We start from the raw sequence: 20,706 nt of genomic DNA on the forward strand, positions 1-20,706 counted from the left end.
AATTAAAAACAATGAAAGGGTGAATTCATGATGTGCTTGATGCCAAAAGATCCAGAGAGCATACTCAGGGAGGATCTCAACAAAAGGAGGGCTTTCTAGGCAGTGAAGACGTTAAAATAATGGCAAATAACTAGCAGGAAAGATTTCAGCATGGGCTGTACAAATCTTCCGGAGACCCAGAGATACACTCAAGCTGTAAACCCACACCATCACCTCATCGATGCGATCCCCATCCTCACTAGCTAGTTTACAGCTACCATGGCCACATCAATCAGCAATACCGCCAGCTCTTCAGTCGCACAGACTGCCATCTGCTCACAGCGTATCACAAGCAACAGCATATTTCCACCGCCACACTGTGTGGGTGCACTCCCACGGCACTCGAGCCAACACAAGGCAGGGCTGCCGTGGCCCCCCACTATCTTGGCTGCACAGTCCTTGGCCGTCACATCAGCACTGGCACTCAAGCGATCGCATCGGTTCAAGGAGCTGCTGTAGATGACAGCAGAAGCAACTGGTTTTGCGTGGGATCACCTGCCTGAGCTGGCTCGCTGCTCCATCGCATTAACAGCAGCGCTGGCTCGAGGGAGGCACCAAAGCGATGGGGCTAGGGTTAGGAGGGTGGGACTGTGGCAGATCTGCATTAGCTCAAGCGAAACTCAATGTGCATCAACTAGCCTCAAATCAGATTGTACCTATACCCGTATCGGTCACCCAGACCATAATCGTAAATATCCATAAGCTAGCGCTGTCATCAGGGGTAGGAATCTCTCGCCTGTTAATTTCCTCCCAACGCTGATCCCATCTTTGTGCTGCCACAAACATCGGTATGATCAGAGATATGATCCTCACAGAAATAAAAGATGGGTAGTGCTAATGGGGCTAGGTTCCCTATCCTGTTTCACTGAGCAACCGCACAAAAGCACGAAGCAGCAGGCACTGAAGGCCGGGCAGACCTTCTCCTTTTGGCAGTAATGCTGATTCAAGCCACTTTAAAATTTATTTTAAGCTACACGCTATTTACGATATACACTTACAAATCCAGAAGGAATTATCATAATAACCTACCTAGACAGGAGATAGAGAATTACTCTGTAGTCAGACTAGAACGTATTCCCCAAAAGAAAAATTCACGGCTTGATGAAGCCACATCCTGTGACAACTTGTTCCACTGATTGTCTAGCCTTTCAGTTGAAAAAAAAAAAAAGCGCTGGCTATTTGCCACTTCCAAGCACTGGACCTTGCAATACATTTGCTGGACTGAAGGTTCTGTCCTTCAAGTCAAATTTGAGCAAGTCACCTTCTAATCTTCCCTTTATCCTCTCAATCCTCTCACTATAGGGCTTATTTTCCCACTTTATCATCAGTTTCATTACTTTTCCCTAATCTTCTCCAATTTAACAGAATCATTCCTCAACTGTGGAAGCCAGAATTGAAAACATTATTGTGACAGTGCTTGTTCCAGAGCCCAGAAATTAAGGTAAAATGTCCTCTTTATGGGGACATTTTACATTTACCACTACATTATGGTAAGTTGTCCACCAAATAGCCATCGAGATGCTCAACTATTTTTCAGAATAAGCGCTTCAAGAGAAGTCTGTATTAACAGAAGTCTCTTAATGTGGCTTTGCTTGTTCCTTCCTTGACATAATAGCTTTACGTTTGATTTATTGAAATAATAGCGGCTCTCTCTCCATCTTAATAGAATGAGACAGACTAAGGAAATGGCGTATCACTCATGTGCTTCGAGGTATTCCAGTAACCATCCATCCTGCAGTCCTACCAGTATAAGAATATAGGACTAGTCCATCTAGACCTGCAATGACACACCTAGAATCAGATGTTTCAAAGAACGGTGCAGCTGGTGGGAGTGAAGTAATCTTTTCCATGATTCTATTTACCTCTAAAACTTAGAGACAGCCTTGAGTCCTCAGACACAACATTTTCTACATTTACTATGTGACTCAGTTAAGACAATGATAGGTATTTGTGTATCTCTATATATTTACATCCAAGTTCTCAGTCTCAGAATTTAATCCAGGGTCATTCCATTCCTTTCAGTCAGTCCATGTGAAGTAAGTTCCTCAGTTGAGTCACACCTTGTGTATGAAAGCATTGACTGCCATGGTTTTTTCCATTTCCTACCTTCCCATTTCACTGACTCGCTCTTGTACTGAGAGACAGAGAGGTCCTCCTTCTCTCGAATTCCTGTTTTCACATGGGAGTTCTTCAGCACGGCTCTGCTAATACTAACAACAGCCTCTGCTTCCAGTTACGTGACTTTTGACAAGACATGTAGCGTCACTGCCCCAAAGAACAATGTTTTTTCTGCAGATTGCCAAGACAATTATATAATAAGATTTAAAAATTGGTCTGAAGATGCAAAGGCGTATTTTTATACTATTGAAAATCACTGACCTTTCAAAACATGTCAGCTTTCACTATTTTTAGCCTTTTTTGACTGAAATAATTGTGAATTATGGTCACATAAGTAGGCATGGCATTAACTTCCACGATGATGTAAGCTTTGATGTACTGAGTTCTATATGGCTCTAAACAGTTGAAATGATTAACAGCAAAGCTTACAAAATTGCAATGAGTAGAAAGGTAAAAGGAGAAGTCAGAAAGCCATTATCAGGAAGTCAGTAGGTGCATCATGTAACTTACCAAACAGGCGCTGATGGAAGAGAAATTTCCCAGCTATCAGTCCTGTGAGAATGGCAAGCAGCCACAGAAGCACCTTCAGAAATTTCCAGCCTCCTCCTTCAGGGTATTTATTTGTTACAAAGGAGAAACAATTACCAACAACAATAACATTGGCTTCTGTCTGACTGTGAGATACTGGGTCCTCAGCAAATATTAAGAAGTTAAAGAAGATCACTAAGTAAGCCACAACTAAGCGAGACCACGGGTGCTGGAAGTAGTAGCGGAAGTCTTTATCCATCCTCAGATACTGCAGAACTGTTCTTTGCCTGTATGTAAAGATACAAATGCACAATGTTATATATATATCTCCAGAATTCTTCGAGCTGAGGAGATACCTGCACATTACAAAAATCAAATCACTGTAACCCTGTCATTAGTCATTTTTAACGCTTCAGACTTGACTAGCAGTGACAGTTTCAATTAAAAGATAGTGTTAGATCCAGGTAGAGAAAAACTGAAATTTCTGCCCATTCCAATGTAAAAACAACAAACAAACTTATATAGATTATAGCACAAGACTTTTAGTCTCAAACATTTCTGTATTATCTCTTTCAAAGAACAGCTCCGTAGTGGGGCGGGAAAATACAGCATGTAGGAACATGACAGGCTACGTGAAACTCAGAGCGCCTTTCCAGCCACATTCCAAAAAATACAACAGAGATTTCACAAATGTTCATGCTAAGCCTAAACTGAACCTTGCTTCTTGTAGGAAAAGGGTGGAACAAGCCCGTAAGTCCAGTGAAGTCTTCTACTGCCTCATCTCCTAGAAGCTTACAAGCATATACCCCAGCAACATCAGAAACTTGTGTTCGTATGAAGGAATAACACGACGGAAAAGTTGCTGGAATTAACCCTCGCAGCTCAGGCAAGTCTGTGGAAATATTTTCATTGACTTGAGGGAGTACACCTATAATTAAGCATATTTTCAAAACCAGAAAATAAGAGTGCCCTGAGCACAGACTGTTTTGTACGAATACAAAAACTGTATTTTGAAACTTGCCTACTGATGAAGTACTGCTATGGAAGAAAACAACTGAGCACGGTTACGTTTCAGTTGTTTGCCATTTGATTTCTTTTTCTTTTATTCACAACAAATTGGTTGTTTCATCCTGTTGAACCACTTTGTATGCACAAAGATACAAGGCCTTTGTGTTGTGGAACACCGCAATTATTCAAGGGACACAGCGTGTAGGAAGAAAAGGAAAAAAAAAAAAAGAGTATCTAATAATATTGCTTGTTTATTACAGCAGGATCCTTGAAGGATACAGTGTACTTAACTGAACGGTACAGATTTTTGCAAATGTCATATATGCCCCACAGGAAAAAAAAAACAACCAAACCCAAATTGCAGCAGAAGACCTAGAAAACCCAATCTATTACTCATCCCTTCTTGGACTTCTAAGTATCACTTTGCAAACTTAAGGAAAGGCTTGAATTACAATATCTCCCTTCAGGTAGTCGCTTTAAAATAATTTAACTCTATAATCCGATTTATATGTGTAACATTAGAAGGAATCCTGTACCCACTAAAGCAAAAGGATAAAACAACATCAGCAGATTCAGACAACGCATTCAGTAAATATAAAAATTAATAATGTCCCACTACGCATAAATTACATGTGAAAAGGAAAAAAAAACCTGCATTAGAGAGTTAAAAAGTTGGCACAAGGAAGCGTCAGCGCTTTGAAAACTTTATGAATAAAGTGATTTAAAGCAAGGGTGACTGGCCCAGCAGCCTATGAAAATACCACTTTGGGGAGATAAAGCTGCCTTTAGAGCCGTAAGGATGCCCAAAGCTATTTTCTGTTCTCCTTCCCGTTAAGGGGAAGAAAAGTTTTGGTATTTCCTTAGGTGTAGGAACCACCCTAAAGCCGGACCGGGGCCGGAGATAGATAAACAACTGTATGTCCCGACATTTTTGGCAGCTGCCGGCTACCCGAGAGTGACCAGCCACCCACCCGAAGACGCAGCTCCCCGGGAAGCCTTTGCCAGCAAAAAGCAGCCCTGATTTGCAACAGCACCGGCGCTAAATCGCTAAGAAAACCCCCCCCCAAAACACAACCAAAAAACCGCTACCTCCACGCCAAAACACCCGCGATGCCCACAAACCCCCACGCCCACCTCAACCTATTAAATCCATTTCCCCCCCCACACACACACCCCCACGCCGGGGCCACGCGTGTCCCCCCCTCTCCGCCGGTACCGGGGGCTGCCCGCCCGCCTCCCTCCTTCACTCACCGCCTCGGGGAGCGGCGGCGGCGGCGGCGGCGGGGGGGGGGGGGGGTCTAGAACCGGGCGCGGTGCCGCTGCGGGCCCGGCTCGGCGCCTGCCGCGGTGCGGCTCTCGGCAGGGTCGTCGTTCCGTGTGTCCCCCCCCGTGGTCCCTCAGCCCCCTCGGGCGCTGCCGCGGAGTCCCGCCCGCCGTTGCCGTCCCCCCCCCCGGGCTGTGCCCCTCCTCTACCGCTCCGGGGCCGGGGGAGGGAGCGCGGCCCCGGCAGTGCGGCAGTGGCAGGGATGCGGCAGGGGGTCCCGGAGACGGTAGTTGTGCCTCCCCTCTTCTACCCCCCCCCCCTCTCCCCGGAGGTCTGTCTGGTAAAGGAGCCGAGCCGTGCGAGTTATTTTCCCGCGGGTGTTTTTTTTTTTTTTTTTTTTTTTTTTTACTCACCCTGGAAAATGGTGGCCTGGGAGCCAGCGGGGGTTTATCCAGGCGGGGGAGGTGAAGGCAAGCGGAGAGACGCGCGATTCCCAGCGGTCAGATTTCAGCGTGAAGTAGACGAGCTGTGGGAAACGACAAACGGGGGGGGAATGGGGGAGCGGGAGGCGATCTGGAGATGTGTTACCCCGAAGCAAAAGCGCGGGGTTGGCAATCATAGCCGGATCGCTCGGGAGGATTTAGGAAAACCCTCGTGTTCGGGAGGGGGGGGAGGTCTCTACCCATTTTTGCTTCCGTGGGAGGGGGCTATCGGGGGGCCACGGCCGGTCTCCGGGGCGAGCGCACGGTCGGTCTCGGGGCTGTGTCGGGCGAAACGCCCCCGCGCAGCCCGGCGGAGCTGTTGACATTGCGCTTCGGCCGAATTGTCAACCGAAGCCTTTTTACGTGGGATGTGGTCCCTAGTGCCAGCCTGCTGGTATTGCTGACATCCCAGGAAAACGCTTACAGGATGCTCTTGGCACTGTGACTGGGTCTTAAGGCAGCGGGTACCAGTTCTGGTCGTCGCTGAGGACGGGTAAAACCGAGCCGAAGGTGCTACAGACAGCCTCAGTGTCTTGTTGGGAAAAAACCAGGTAATTCCATGGGGGCAGGTATCTGAAATACAGCATCCGACTGAAAAAAACAGGGATGGATATGCGCTCGGCTGCTTCAGGCCAAGGTACGGAGGAATGTGGCTGAGCTCCACGGAGGAATGTGGAAGGGTCTTGAGGGGAGTCAGGTTGTGAAAGACCAGCACAACCACAACGAGCACCAGATGAAGACTTGGGAATCCCTTCTGTGCTTATGGCAATACAGTTTTACGTATTTTTGTAAATAAACATAACTGTATTGAAGGTATCTGACATAATCACCGCATTATCTTCCTCGCTAGAACAGCCTATGAGATGCTCAATTTTAGGTAGAAAGATGCAACATTCAATATTTAACAGTAACACCCCCCACAGCGATCTTTACAGTAAACAGAAAATTAAAATATTCAGAGGCAAAAAATCATCATGTGCCACAAAAGAGTACAGAAACACAGCGTACAGCACTGCCTGTTCATGCAACAGTTCTGTGTGCACTGCCACGCTTGCAGAACTGTCTCCTTCTGTTTAACAAATGAGAATCCACAGAGAAGGAGGCAGCACCCACCACAAAAGAGATCACGCTCTTCGTGCACCTACACACTAAGAAAAAATTTTCTTTAGCTCAGATGGAAACCCATGCTACAACTACAAAGCGTTCCTGAACATTTTTTCAGATAGTAAATCAGTGAGCAAGTTTTTGAAGCCACTAAGTCAATCAAATGAAAATCATCTACTTTTCTATTAAAGTCACCAAAAGCATAAGTGCACCATGTACCTCTCCAAAATTTCATGTTCCAATTGCTTTCTTAGAGGAAGCTAGTATTTTTTCAAAGAATGTAATATTTCACTCGTATATAAAAAAAAGCTGGAACACTCCTATTCCTTTTTTTTTAATCAAACAATCAAGATTTAGTTGATGAAATACATACCTGAATAGCAACAATTAACAAATAATCTAAGCAGGCAAGACCAATCGGGCCCACTCTCTAAAAACCAGGAACTGCCAGCAACAGAAGAATATAAACTCTCTTATCTACGAAATTGTCAGCAAGTGAACAGGCCAGCAGTAAAACCAGTAAGTTGAACCTAAAAAGCAGTCTGAATCAGGACAATGAGTCATCTTGAAATGCTAGTTTCGATACTTATGAATGAAACTATTTTACCAGCATTCCTACTACAAAATAGCACTTGTGTAAAGGCTATCGAGCAGAGCTGTGAGTACTGAACTAACCGTATATACATCTTACTGCAGTATCAATTTCTGTAGAGTCATTTTACATTCAAATATGAGGAATCAGCCTTCTGCACATTAGTCTGTAACTGGAAAGTTCTCTTACAAGACTCTGCTACCTCAGACAACTCTGTCTGGTGCAGGAACACGCGCTGAGCTACAGTATGTTCCAAAATAATGATGCTGTACTAAGAGGCAGGTTTCTTCGCTTTTCTATGCCAAAGCATAAGTGCTAGTTTTGTCAGTGAAGAAGCTGCAGGTCCAAACTAGAAAGACTCATGTAATCACTCGATTCAAAAACAAAATAAAAAGAAAATGCAATTCATTATGAAATCCTGTGTATCCAGGACTGAAAGGTAATTCTGGAGATGGGAAAAAATGGCTACAGCTTCCTCTGAGAAAGCTCTCTAATATCCCATGTTATCTATACCGACTATGTGCTCAGCTAGTTGATCCACAAAACTGTGGGTCACTTAACACCCGTGAAATTTCACTGAATCACAAGATAGCTGAGGCTTCAAGGGACCTCTGGAGATCCTCTAGTCCAGCCCTCTGCTCAGAGCAGGGTTGTGCCCAGTTGGGTTTTAAGTATATCCAAGGTTGGAGACTCCACAACCCCTCTGGGCTACCTGTTCCAATGTTTGACCACCCTCACAGTAAAAAGGTTTTTTCATAAGTTCAGTGGAACTTCCCGTATTTCAGTTTGTGCCCATTGCCTCTCGTCCTTTCACTGGATAGCACTGAGTCGACTCTGGCTTCATCTTTACTCCTCCTATCAGGCTTTTAGACACATCGATAAGATCCTCTCCCTTGAGCCTCCTCTTCTCAAGGTTAAACAGTCCCAGCTCTCTCAGCCTGTCCTCCCACTCCTTTCACCTGTGGTTGCACAAATGCCTCTTCCCTGGCTTGCTCTTTGGAAAAAGTACTTCATCCCTCAAACCTCAAAGCCCCATTACTCAGGGACTGTGCTCCTAATGTATTTTTCTTCCATCCTGCTGTTGCGGTTTGACCCCAGCCAGCAGGTAAGCACCCACACAGCTGCTAGCTCACTCCCCCCCACCTCCTCCCCCAGTGGGATAGGGGAGGGAATAGGAAAAAAAGAGAGAAAACTCATGGGTCAAGACAAAGATGGGTTAATAAGTGAAGGAAAAAAGTGAGAATTAATAAAATGTAATAAATGAGAATTAAAAAAAAAGTGATGCTAAGGCAATCACTCACCAAGGCCCACAAGCAGACCGATGCCTGGTCAGTCTCTGAGAGCCAGCTTTGAAGCCAACCCCCATCCCACCCTTTTCTTCCACGCAGCTTTATTGCTGGGCATGATGTCATATGGCATGGTGTATCCCCTTGGCCAGTTTGGGTCAGCTGTCCTGGCTGTGTCCCCTCCCAATTTCTTGCCTATCCCCAGCCTACTCGCTGTGGGGGAGTGTGGGCAGAGTGGGAAGAGAGACAGCCTTGATCCTGTGCAAGCACTGCTCAGCAATAGCCAAAACATCAGTGTGTTTTCAAAGCTGTTTTAGCCACAAACCCAAAACACAGCACAATATCACTGCTATGAAGGAAGTTAACCCCAGGCCAGATCCAGTACACCTGCAAAAAATAGCCTTGTAACAAAAGAGTCCCCCTTTGAAATTTCACAGTCACTGTTATGGCAACCCATCTCAGCTACACCACTTAAGATCTATTCATTATCTGCATTCCCCAACTCATTTCTTACTGTCTAAAAGAAGAGAAAGCTGCACATTAAAACATGGAACAAATGGGAAAAAAACCAAAAGCTGACGACAGTTAGTATACAACTAAAGAGTTAAATAATTTTAAAACTTAGAGGAACGAAAAGGCAAAAATATGTATCTCCCATGGAAAGTAAGAATGTTAAATTAATCAGAGATAATGACATTGCAAATACTAGTACTGCTTCACTACAAGATGTGAAAGATAGAAATGTCTAGAAGAATGTGGAACAGCAGAAATGTTTCTATTGCATATTTGTAAAACATAAACAGTGTTTTCACATTATGTAACAGTGAAATACTTTCCATTAAATCAATAATATGAAAGGATAGTAAACAGCAGCAACTTAAATTAAACATTTATTTTTAAATGGCAGGTCAAAGAGTTATTAGAAAAATAAACAAGAGATGTGATAGACAGCAATGTTAATAGTTAAATTTCTTTCCTAACAACTTCTGAAATGCTGAGGAAATTTCATAGAACTAGAAGAAAGTTAATGTTGTAACAATATTTAAAGGGTAAATAGGATGACCTACTTAATTACAGGCTTCCCAGGCTGACAGCAAGCATGGGCAAAAATATGGGAAAGGCAGGTTCAGGTCTCAATTACTGAAAGAAGTGAAAGGGAGAAGAACCGGAATAACCAAACGGAAGACAGTGGTGCGGGCTGTGCAGCCATGCAATCCCCAGCCTCCACACGCACATGCTGTAAGTCAGAGCAGCCACCAGATTTAGTCATGATTTTGGCCTAACTAGTGCCTCTGTTTCTGCGAGAACAACCAGCAATAATACGAGCTGACAGAACGCACTCTTTGAAAAACCGTTCTGATGTCACTTTGGGATATAATGCATTTGTTTGGTTAGGTCAGTACCAAGATATAGAGAGAGATATATATATATACACCTGAAATCCTTAAGGGATTTATGTGATCAGATAGCTACTGACATTTCAATGAAAGAATGAGAATGATGCAAAATCAACATTATATGCAATATACAGGTGAACTAACAGGCTTCCAAGTCATGATAAAGGGCTTTATTTCTGGTTCAGTCGAACATATTTCATCAACGAAACAAGGAAGAGATTGCAAATTATCTAAAATGAGGGAAACTAAAAATAATGGCAAAAGGACACATTTCTGACACTAAGCCTCTGGATTCTTTGACTTGTTAGCTACAACCCAAAACATTTCAAACCAAATGTAAATGTGAATAGGAAAAAATTATACCTCCTGTTTCTATAACACAGAAAAAATGAAAAAAAAAGAGCTTGGATATAGATTTTAACAAATATAAATGATGCTTTAGCTAAAAATGTTAGTGGAATCTTGGGATCTGGGTGATTAATATGTACTTTTTGATCCTTGTCAAGCAAGTTTTAGTTTACCAAGATGAAGTTAAGGGATGGTTTCATCATTGTTGATGGGTTAAATCACAAAAATATAATTTTGAGCAGAATTTAATACATATATCTAATTTTGCAATACCAGTGGAACTTGGGACAAAAAGCAGTAGGAGAACCAGAACTTTGAGTGACCTTTTACATACTGTGAAACAGAACTTCAGTCCTGGAGTCAAATGATACAGGGCTTACCAAGGTTAAAGCAGAAGCTGTACTGGAAGTTTTGAAGATGGTAAGTCAAATGATAAACAAAACTTACACTTGAATGAAGTACTTAGTTCTGTTCATCCAGAACAAATTTACTCCAAGTAAGCATGACTCTACTTCAGATAATCTATACTGATTTCAAACAGACAGACAGCACACGCTTAGCCTAGATAAAATCACTGAAGAAGAACAGTCTAGTGAGGTGAATTTACACCACTAATTAAATACCTTTTAAGTGCATCTGCTGGCCATATGGATAATTTCAACTAATAGAACAACGACATGTGACTTCAGTACTAGGAAAAGAAAGGAATAATCAGCTTGCAGCTACCTTGATAGTTGCATATACAGAATCAGAGAAAACACAAATTAAGAAAAAGTGGAATCTGAATTCAGCCTTCCACGGATACTGCTTAACCACACTGTCCAATTTTATTGCAAGGGTAAAAGAAGACTTCAGAAAGATAGAATTCAGGCTGGAAGACAAAAGGTCAGAAAAATAGTAAGTGGTAACAGAAGGTCTTTGGGAAAAGAAAATATACTCTAATGTTGCTGAACTCTAGTAAGAGAAATATAACATCATGTTTTGCTCAGTATGAGCTTTATATTCTTTTATACAAGCAGGCTTCAGATTACTATCTGACAGGAGAATAATTTAAGCTTTATTAGCTTATTCAATACTAAAGACAAATTTGTTTAAAAATAATGAGGGGTAATTTCTTAACCTCATGAAAAAACACAGAACAAAAAAAGTCTTGTGTTTTCAACCACTGTATCTCACAATGTTTTTCCAAAGTGCAATGAACAACTGTAATTTGTGTAACTACAGTATAACAACACATTGCCTCTGTAAAAAAAAAGTCTGAAGGCTTTACTTTGTTGTCATACAAATTCCCTGTGTCTTGCTCCTATTTCTATTAGAGCAAAAATAGGTGTAGCATGACATAAAAATTTTGCATCTTGACCAAAGTACTGCTTTTAAACTCAAGCACAGTGTGATAACTCAAACAATTAAATGACTTTATTTTCATATCTCTGCATACCTGAAATTGGAGTACGTTACCTAATACAATAAAAGGAGTCTGAGAGCTGATCATGCACTGTCATATACACCTGACTGGATTGGGGGAACAGAAACAGAGGCAGGGCAGGGAGTACTATGAGGCACTGGCTGCTGCGCTGGGGGTCTCGGTAGCGACTATGGCAAACTGGACACTGCACTAATACAACTGAGGAGCAAATCTGTCCCTGCCGAAGCAGACACACACAGCTGTCTTGTGCAAAACACGGCTTGTCCGAGCTGTGGATCAAACCCCAGGAATACAAGGGAGCTATGCTCACTAACAACTTCAATGTGACTGCGCAAAGGGTAGCACTTGGTGAATCAGAACTATATCTCACTGAAAATAATCAAATGTACCAATATTAAACATGAGAGAGCTAATCATAATCTGAAGATAATTAAGAGAATCATATATACACTGCTACGCCTAGAGAGCAGGGGTTTTGCTGTTAGATTTTTAGTTTTAGACAAGTGATGAGAAGACCAACTTTTGTGACCTTTCTTTAAAGCTTCTTCTCATCATATATTGGGATATGCAGTATCTATTATGCAAATAGACATTTTTTCAATGGCCAAAGAATAGCCTGTGACAAATGCCTGTTATTTTTAGCTCACACTAATGCATTGTGAAAAAGCATAGTATGCAAAAAAAAAAAAATTACAATGATAAATGTAATAATTTATTTACTAGCTGGAAATCCATTGCAAATGGACAGGCACTTTGAATAAGTGCCTGAGAGAACAAGTAAGAATGTACAGTGAAGTCAAAATGTCCTTTGCTTGTTTACTGAATTTCCTTTCATTTATGAGAAGAGCAGTGGGTGCACTGTAGAATCTTTTGGAACTAAAATGAAGTACTGGAGACCTTCAGCTTATGCTGAGACATAGCATACATCTGGATTTGTGTGTGCCTGTGAGGGTCTTACTTCTGCTGGAAACTAAGTGCAAGGAGCTGAGTACTAACACAGCAGTCTTAAATGCTAGAAGTGAACAATGCAAATACTTCAGGTTTCACCGCAAGTCTTTCTCCTACCCTTCTTCCACATTTCTGTCTATTTAAACGGTACACACTGGAGAGTAAGGATCTGTGTCAGAGTTTTATTCTGTCGCATCTCAGAACACTTTCTGCAATTAGTAATAAAATCCCTAATTGGTCTCATGGAGGCCTTTTGGGAGAAAACTCCCCATATTTTCTTGCTACTATTTTTTAATAGCAATTTATGGGTAGAAACTGGGTGTCATTTCTGAGTGACTCAGGAGAAAAGTCTGTCTGACTGAACTCCTCTCCAGCAAGTGGGACCCCATGAGTAGGAGGAATCCTTTGGCCCAGGTCCTCCTGTTCTTTCACCCCAGCTTCGACACCTCTCAGAAGGTCTTAGCTGTCCTCATGATGCCTACATCAAAAAGTGGAATTATCTAACAACAATTTGAACCTTTTCTTAGTTTCTTTGGAAATTTGGATAAGACTGTGAAACAGCAATGAGAAGCATACAAGGAGCCGTTAGAGGGAACCTGATAGTCAGTGGAAAAGGAATACGGTTGGATGGTCGCGTCCAGAGCGTAGTGGTCAACGGCTCAATGTCCAGATGGAGATCAGTGACAAGTGGTGTTCCTGAGGGGTCTGTATTGGGACGAGTACTGTTTAATATCTTCATCAGTGACACAGTGGGATCAAGTGCCCCCTCAGCAAGTTCGCAGATGACACCAAGCCTGAGTGGTGCAGTTGATACGCCTGAGGGACGGGATGACATCCAGAGGGACCTGGACAAGCTTGAGAAATGGGCCCATGTGAACCTCATGAGGTTCAACAAGGCCAAGTGCAAGGTCCTGCATCTGGGTCAGGGCAACCTCCAGTATCAATACAGGCTGGGGGATGAAGGGATTGAGAGCAGCCCTGTGGAGAAGGACTTGGGGGTACTGGTGGATGAAAAATTGGACACAAGCTGACAATGTGCACTCGCAGCTCAGAAAGCCACTGTATCCTGGGCTGCATCAAAAGAAGCATGGCCAGCAGATTGAGGGAGGGGATTCTCCCCCTCTGCTCTGGTGAGACCTCCCCTGCAGTACTGTGTTCAGCTCTGGGGTCCTCAGCACAGGGAAGACATGGACCTGTTGGAGCAGGTCCAGAAGAGGGCCACAAAAATGATCAGAGGAATGGTACACCTCTCCTATGAAGAAAGGCTGAGGGAGTTGGGGTTGTTCAGCCTGGAGAAGGCTCCAGGGAGACCTTACTGCAGCCTTCCAGTACTTAAAGGCAACCTAAAAGAAAGATGGGGACAGACTTTTCAGTAGGGCCTGTTGCAATAGGACGAGGGGTAATGGTTTTAAACTAAAAGAGGGTAGATTTAGACTAGATAGAAGGAAGACATTTTTTGCGATGAGGGTGGTGAAGCACTGGCACAGGTTGCCCAGAGAGGCTGTAGATGCCCCATCCCTGGAAACATTCAAGGTCAGGGTGGAGGGGGCTCTGAGCAACCTGATCGAGTTGAAGATGTCCCTGCTCATTGCAGGGGGGTTGGACTAGAGGACTTTTAAAGGTCCCTTCCAACCCAAACCGTTCTATGGTTCTATGATTCTATTAGATCTAGTAAGTTCACAGCCATACATACAATGCAGAAACAGGCAGGAACCTGGGATGTCAGGAAGGATAGGCAAAATGTCAAGGAAAATGTAAGAGAAAAGACTGAAATTTTCAGGCAAAGTATCAAGGAAAATATAAGAGAAAGACTGAAATTTTCAAACACTGATACTCCTAGGCTACAAGGTACACAGTTTTAGCAAGGCCCAGAGGTTCTGCAACACTCTAATTAAGAGAGGAAGTGACTTAGGACTTTGTGTCTTCAACACAGAGTGCAAACAATGCCTTGGCCAGAGTCACATTTGCTTCATCTGGCATTAGTCGGTACTAACCATACCTCAGCAAGAGAGGAGCCGCCATCTCTGTAGTAATGGGAAACAAGATAAACAACTGCATATAATCAGCACAGTGCTGGTGTTTCAGCTGATAGTATTTCACAATGACTTAATGCACTCATCTAAGGTAAATATTAAAAGAAAGCGGAAATACGTATGAAAGGAATGTTGCCCAGCATCTCTCTTTTGAGGTCACCAGGAAAATTACAGGATCCATGCTAGTGCTGCGCCAGTTTATCATCCTAGATCATCTGCCATTAAAAGCAGTTCACATACTTCCTGCTCATAGAAACCTGCCTGTACTAAAGTCAGTGAGAGAATTCTTAATGATTTCAGTAGAATCATGATATCCTGCATATAATGTTAGGAAAAACAGAAGTGTAATCTCCGATTTTTGTAGTATGCATTTTCACCTAATCATTGTATCTGCCTTGTTATTATTTTTTAAATGTTTTTAATAACAGGAATATTTGAATGAGGAAATCTTTGAGAAAATGACTACTTTCCAGGGTACTCAAAACTACCTACCAGATCATTAGATCATGCAAACTTCGAATACTGCTCTATGCTCAGACATGACTACTGGCCAGACAAGCCACCCACCTGCAGGAGGTAATTACCAGTCTTGGCAGATAAGGTCTACTCTAAATCTAGACAGTATTGTGTTTGGTGGCTCTCTGCCAGGACTCACTGGCATTCTAAAAGGGGTCCTTCTACAGTCACCATGTGCTGGGCTGTCAGTATGATCATCCAAACGGGACTGAAACAGTCCCAAGCACATTTTCTTTCTCATCAGGAAATAGCTAGCAAATCCAATGAAGTGGAAGATAGAGTAGCCCTAATTGACATGAAAATGTGAAAGGAGAGGCTGCTGAAAGACTTTGAATGTACCCAGTCTCTTCAAAAATAAATGGATATTGGAACCATTTTTCTAGATCCAGAGGAAGGTTTTGCATGAACACAAACAGCAGCTCATGTTTGCCTTGGAGATTTTTTCAATACAAGACATTGATTTTTAATATAAGTGTTATTTAAGTGGAGCTTCGTCTTGGTGGCAAGCAGATTTCATTCCTGTTGAATGAAGATAATAATATGGCTTCAGTTACTGCTTTGTTATCATCTTTGATCTGGGCTACAGCAATGTAATACACCTTGCTATAAATAATTAGTACATCTCTTTAGCCAGTCACCCTACTGGAGTAGATCATGTCCTGCTTCTGTTTTCTGTGCAGTCTTCCCCTAGAATCCAGTCAAGTTTAAAATCTTGGTATTTATGGTCAGGCATATGATGGTCTGGGAAGAAGGCACACATACACTAGCTTAGTCCTGATAGCTTAAAATGGAAATTGTGACTTATAAATCTACTCCAGAGGCCTAAGGGAGCTGTCCAGGTCTTTACAAAGTTTTTCTTGCTTTCTTTGACCCAAGAATCACTTTGAACATCATGTAAGATGATTCCTAAAAATCTCTTGTGTGCTCCACACACAAAGAGACTCCTTGGAACTTGTCATCAATAACTGACAAAGAAAACATAGGTTTTAAATAATTAAAATAATTTTTCCCACTGGAGGGAAAAGGCAAAATTGAGAACCACAGAGATACCAGTTGTACTGCTTAATGCGCTTCAGAAATGCATTCAAATAACACACCATGGAGGCAGAATGGAAAATCTGAAAAGAGTGGCTGAAAGGGTGCGTGGATTACAAATAATTTTGCACAATGATTTTGCAGTGGTATTTACACGTTACACGTTAGTTAATCACTACTATTGGGGTAAGTATATGAAAGAACAAACAACATTTGAGAAATTTCATAATTTAAAAATCACTGAGAGCATGAAACAATTTGACCATCATATTGCCCATTATGCTGTGCATAGAGAATGTAGAGATGCCATGTCTAGTGTTTATCTACAGATTTACCAGATCAGGATATGAGCTAGAAATGGACAAAGATATCAACAAACCATATTCAGAATCAACTCCTTAATAATGTCTAGAAGCACTTAACAGAACAGAAAGATGTAAGAAATATGGGAATTCTCACCAATTGTGCTTTGTTCAGTTTATTTCACAGGACATTTGCTTCCTACTATCAAAGCATACCAAAACATGACAAGAATCAGTTGTCTACAACTTTCAGGATAGCAAAACCTATTGCTGCAAATCTGTTTTCATCTATGGCAGTGGCTAGGAAATCCCCAGCACCTCAGACCTGGCTATCAACGACACTGTAATTCAGTTTAAAATAGTTGTCTATCTAGCACGTTCCTGGCTACCCACAGACAACGCCTACTGTGTCAGCTGTTTAAGCAGCCAGAAAGAAAAGCCCCTCAGATTATGAATATTTAGAGACAGGAGTCAGACAGTTTATTTACTCATTTACAAGAAATGAGCAGAAATACCTCAGAGCATAAAGAAATTAAGAGATATTCATACTGCTATAAAGACTTACTGATGAATGTAAAGTGAGAGCTGTCCACAGTGTAATACAAACCACTTGCTGTAATGGCAAGAGAGCGATGTGTTCTTATAGCAATACTTCTTAATAGTAGATTTACCCATAAGCTCTAGCCATCACAAAGAAATACCTTTTTATTTGACTTGAACATAGTGTGTTGGCTGATTAGAATTACATATATTGAGACTTACAAATGGGTAACACTGGCACGCTCAGCAATCAAAGTCCATTTTGCTAGGAACACCTTTCACACATATCCTCAAAGTTATAAGGAAATCTGACTCTAGGAGTGGTATGATTTCTAATTTCTTTGTTTAGCTACCTATGGGTGTATGGAAATGGAGATTACTGGAAGCAAACAGAGTTGAAGAAATGAAGTTTTCACATATTTCTGAAGGAAGTAGTTGATATTCATTCTTACTCTACATGGAAGGAAGTTCATCTTGCTGATGGACTAACTCTCTGATACTATAATTATCTTATGAAAATACGGTTATTTTTGAAGAATATGCTGATGGGGGAAAAGAACAATCTAAGATGAAGCTTTGAAGAGTGTCAGGCTAGAGATCCACAGGCAAGGGAGCTCGACAGCAAGAAAATGAAGTTGTAATATTGCCCAGTAAAAAGGTTTTCCCTCTTCAGCTGTTGGAAATGTGTTTAGTGTTTGAAGTGTCACCTCAAGATAGGTATGGACTGCAGGGATAAAAACTGTATGTAAAAAAAATACGTAAATTTCCATTGTCAGGTGGACAATTATAGTCAAACCCGGAACAGGCCTTTCTGGCAACATCACAACAGGAGAAAATGTTTGCACACGATTCCGGAACTATGAACACAATTGACTGAGGATTCCATAGAGATTATAACCACAGCATTTAATAAACTAGCATAAGCGAATAGAGCATTGCTAAATCAATGAAGAAGCAAAGGTATAGGGAAAGACACTGAAAATGAAAACAAGACCCAGAAGTCACATAGAAAATGCTGTACCAAACTATTAAAAATATTTCCTTTTGACTAGTCATTTATTATTCTGTTAAAATAATCTTATTAAATTTGGGAAACTGCAATATGCTGTCTCTACCAAACCAATCACAGCCTTAATTAGATACAAAAACTAACGTATTCTGGAAAAAATTAATTCAAGTACAGGGAAGAAAATATAACTAATAAGAAGAAAAAAGTTACTTAATGCATATGCTAACAGATAAACCTCCCTGTTCTTACCCTGACACTCTTATGATCTGGATAGGAGTTTAATAATCAAAAACATTTTAGTAAGACTCTGAAGCACACTGAAATTCAGAAGTTTAGGCTTCTTCAATAGACATAAAATCGTTACTTGCTTGTGCTTGTTTCTGTGCAATGTCTCTTCTTTGCCAAACATCAAACCCCCCAATAGAGGAAAACATTTGTGATACTGAGATTTAAAAAAAATAGATTTTCAGTTCATCATTTTGCCAAAAAGGTGCTACACAATGCCGGTGCATACCAGTCTTGTTTCACATGAAGCAGATGTTAAGATCCCGCTTCTGCACTTTGGAGCCCTCTGACATACTGGCGGGAACTGATGTGATGTGACCTCAGATAGTCAAGGAAGTCTCAAACGGGTGACAGACGTTATAGTCTGATACCACTGATAGTTCTAAGTCTAAGCATGGGTTTCCATTGAAAGCACAGTTCCACAGTCTTAGCTACACATCCTTGTTACCACATTGTGCCAACAGTAGTGCTCCTGGGGACACATGACTAACTCGATCAAGGAACTGATCTGTCTTTTCAGGACATCTGCCTATCAAGGAAAACTTCCTTTTCCCTCATAAAATTTCAGGCAAATCCATCCTTTACAAACGCTAAAACCAACACAGTGGAGGAACCAAGAACATAGGACCCATGGCAGGCTTAGGCTCAAATGATTTAAAGTAATTGTGATAGCACCACATCTTTGTTTGCCACTCTGGCTGGATCTCTAGCACTCCTCTCCTCTTGGAAAAGCTGCTCTTCTTATAACCTCTGTGCTCCTGGAGGCTTATAATAGGGGAATTAGGGCTGACCTCTGGGTACCTGGGAAACACCTCCTGTCTCTCATTTCTTGGTTTCACATGAAGTCTTTTCCCTGCCTCTTTCAGCGCCTCCTTGCTAGAAGAAAGATAAACTGCAGCTTCTCTGTTTCCCTGGCTGCTGCAGTCCTTAGTCCCAGCTCGCTAGCTGGTGATGCGTCTCCCCAGTGACTTCGTATTTGCCAGACTGGCATTACGCAGCACACCTCACATACCACAGTTACAGTGCTATTTCACATTTCCCAAATAGGACACTAAATCCCTCACCTCTTTAAACTGGGGATCTGACAAAGTGCAGGCACCCCCATCTATCAACACAGCTGACTTCAGAAATTCCTGAGCTGCAGCACTCTGGAGGCTGGGAAGGTGAGCCAGGGAAGGATTACCACGTGCTTGCCTTACTCTTCTATTCTTGCCTGGTGCACTGAGCTAGATATTTGGTATGCCCTGTTACAGCATTTCTTATGTTCTCAGTTTGAACAGTGACCAATAAATACCTACTAACCCCCAGGAATCTGAAGAAATCGTCAGCATCAGGACATTACATTAAGTGCCCACAGCCCTGGTACATCTACAATTGCTTGCACGTTTCACCTGCGGAGCCTAATCCAGATCACAGCACAGATTAAAAATGCTGAGTACAGGAGGCAGAAGCCATTTCTAAAGAAGAGATAGATGCCATCTTTTTGTTGTAAGGGGACAGTGCTTCTCAACCTGTAGACAGACGTGCCTGCGAAAGACAGCTAGCAAGAGCAAACCTACCTTCAGAGCATGCTTGAAGTCATGACGCAGGACTCCACTGGGAACTTTAAAAGTTCAAGGAAACCTCATCAGCGCAGGTTGAAAAGGTGTAAAAGCCTTTGGTCATGTGGGCAGGCTGCTCACCGAGAAGCTGGTACACCCTTTCTCTGCCTGGACCCGTGCCTTGCCAACGCAGACAAGCATCTCAACCGCCAGACCCATGCTGAAGGAGAAGAAATCTTCACTATTTCTGTTGATGCAGTGCCACCAAGTAGCACAAAACTGCAAAATTAACAGAGAAAGACTGCCTTGTCGGGGGCAAGGGCTTGAGCCGAAAGAGCCGTGGTTCCGGGCTCTGCCCCCTCTGTTCTGGGCTCTTTCCTCAGATTTCTGGGCTCTGCCCCCTGAGTTCTGGGCTCTTTCCTCAGATTTCTGGGCTCTGCCCCCTGAGTTCTGGGCTCTTTCCTCAGATTTCTGGGCTCTGCCCCCTGAGTTCTGGGCTCTTTCCCCAGATTTCTGGGTTCTGCCCCCTGAGTTCTGGGCTCTTTCCCCAGGTTTCTGGGCTCTTTCCTCAGATTTCTGGGCTCTGCCCCCTGAGTTCTGGGCTCTTTCCCCACGTTTCTGGGCTCTTTCCCCAGATTTCTGGGCTCTGCCCCCTGAGTTCTGGGCTCTTTCCCCAGATTTTTGGGGTCTGCCCCCTGAGTTCTGGGCTCTTTCCCGAGATTTTTGGGGTCTGCCCCCTGAGTTCTGGGCTCTTTCCCCAGATTTCTGGGCTCTTTATGGGGTGAGATTTAACGCAGAATTCACAGCACACACGACCCGCCTGCTGTCCCACCTTGCGGCTCCTTCCCTGCCACCCCGAGCAAGGGCGGGAGGTCCCCGCGACAAGACTCCTGGTGATCAACTCA

The 20,706-nt window shown here is 42.7% G+C and overlaps 1 protein-coding gene across 2 annotated transcripts in view; it reads right to left on the minus strand.

Annotated features, from left to right (window-relative positions):
- Window positions 1-6,122, minus strand: part of TMEM117 (transmembrane protein 117) — a 222,478-nt gene extending 216,356 nt beyond the window's left edge. The window contains exons 1-3 of one of the 2 annotated variants that reach the window (XM_075059096.1): window positions 5,640-6,122; window positions 5,371-5,483; window positions 2,668-2,972 (exon numbers count right to left, since the gene is read on the minus strand). In XM_075059096.1, the coding sequence (XP_074915197.1) occupies window positions 2,668-2,972; window positions 5,371-5,483; window positions 5,640-5,765 (544 nt within the window). In that variant the 5' untranslated portion in view covers window positions 5,766-6,122. Of the gene's footprint in view, window positions 1-2,667; window positions 2,973-4,944; window positions 5,264-5,370; window positions 5,484-5,639 lie in introns of those variants that run through there. The other variant, XM_075059097.1, reaches the window with a different exon arrangement.
- Window positions 6,123-20,706: the final 14,584 nt, after the last annotated feature.

This window comes from Buteo buteo, chromosome 28 (assembly GCF_964188355.1).
Source record: "Buteo buteo chromosome 28, bButBut1.hap1.1, whole genome shotgun sequence".
NCBI lineage: Eukaryota > Metazoa > Chordata > Aves > Accipitriformes > Accipitridae > Buteo > Buteo buteo.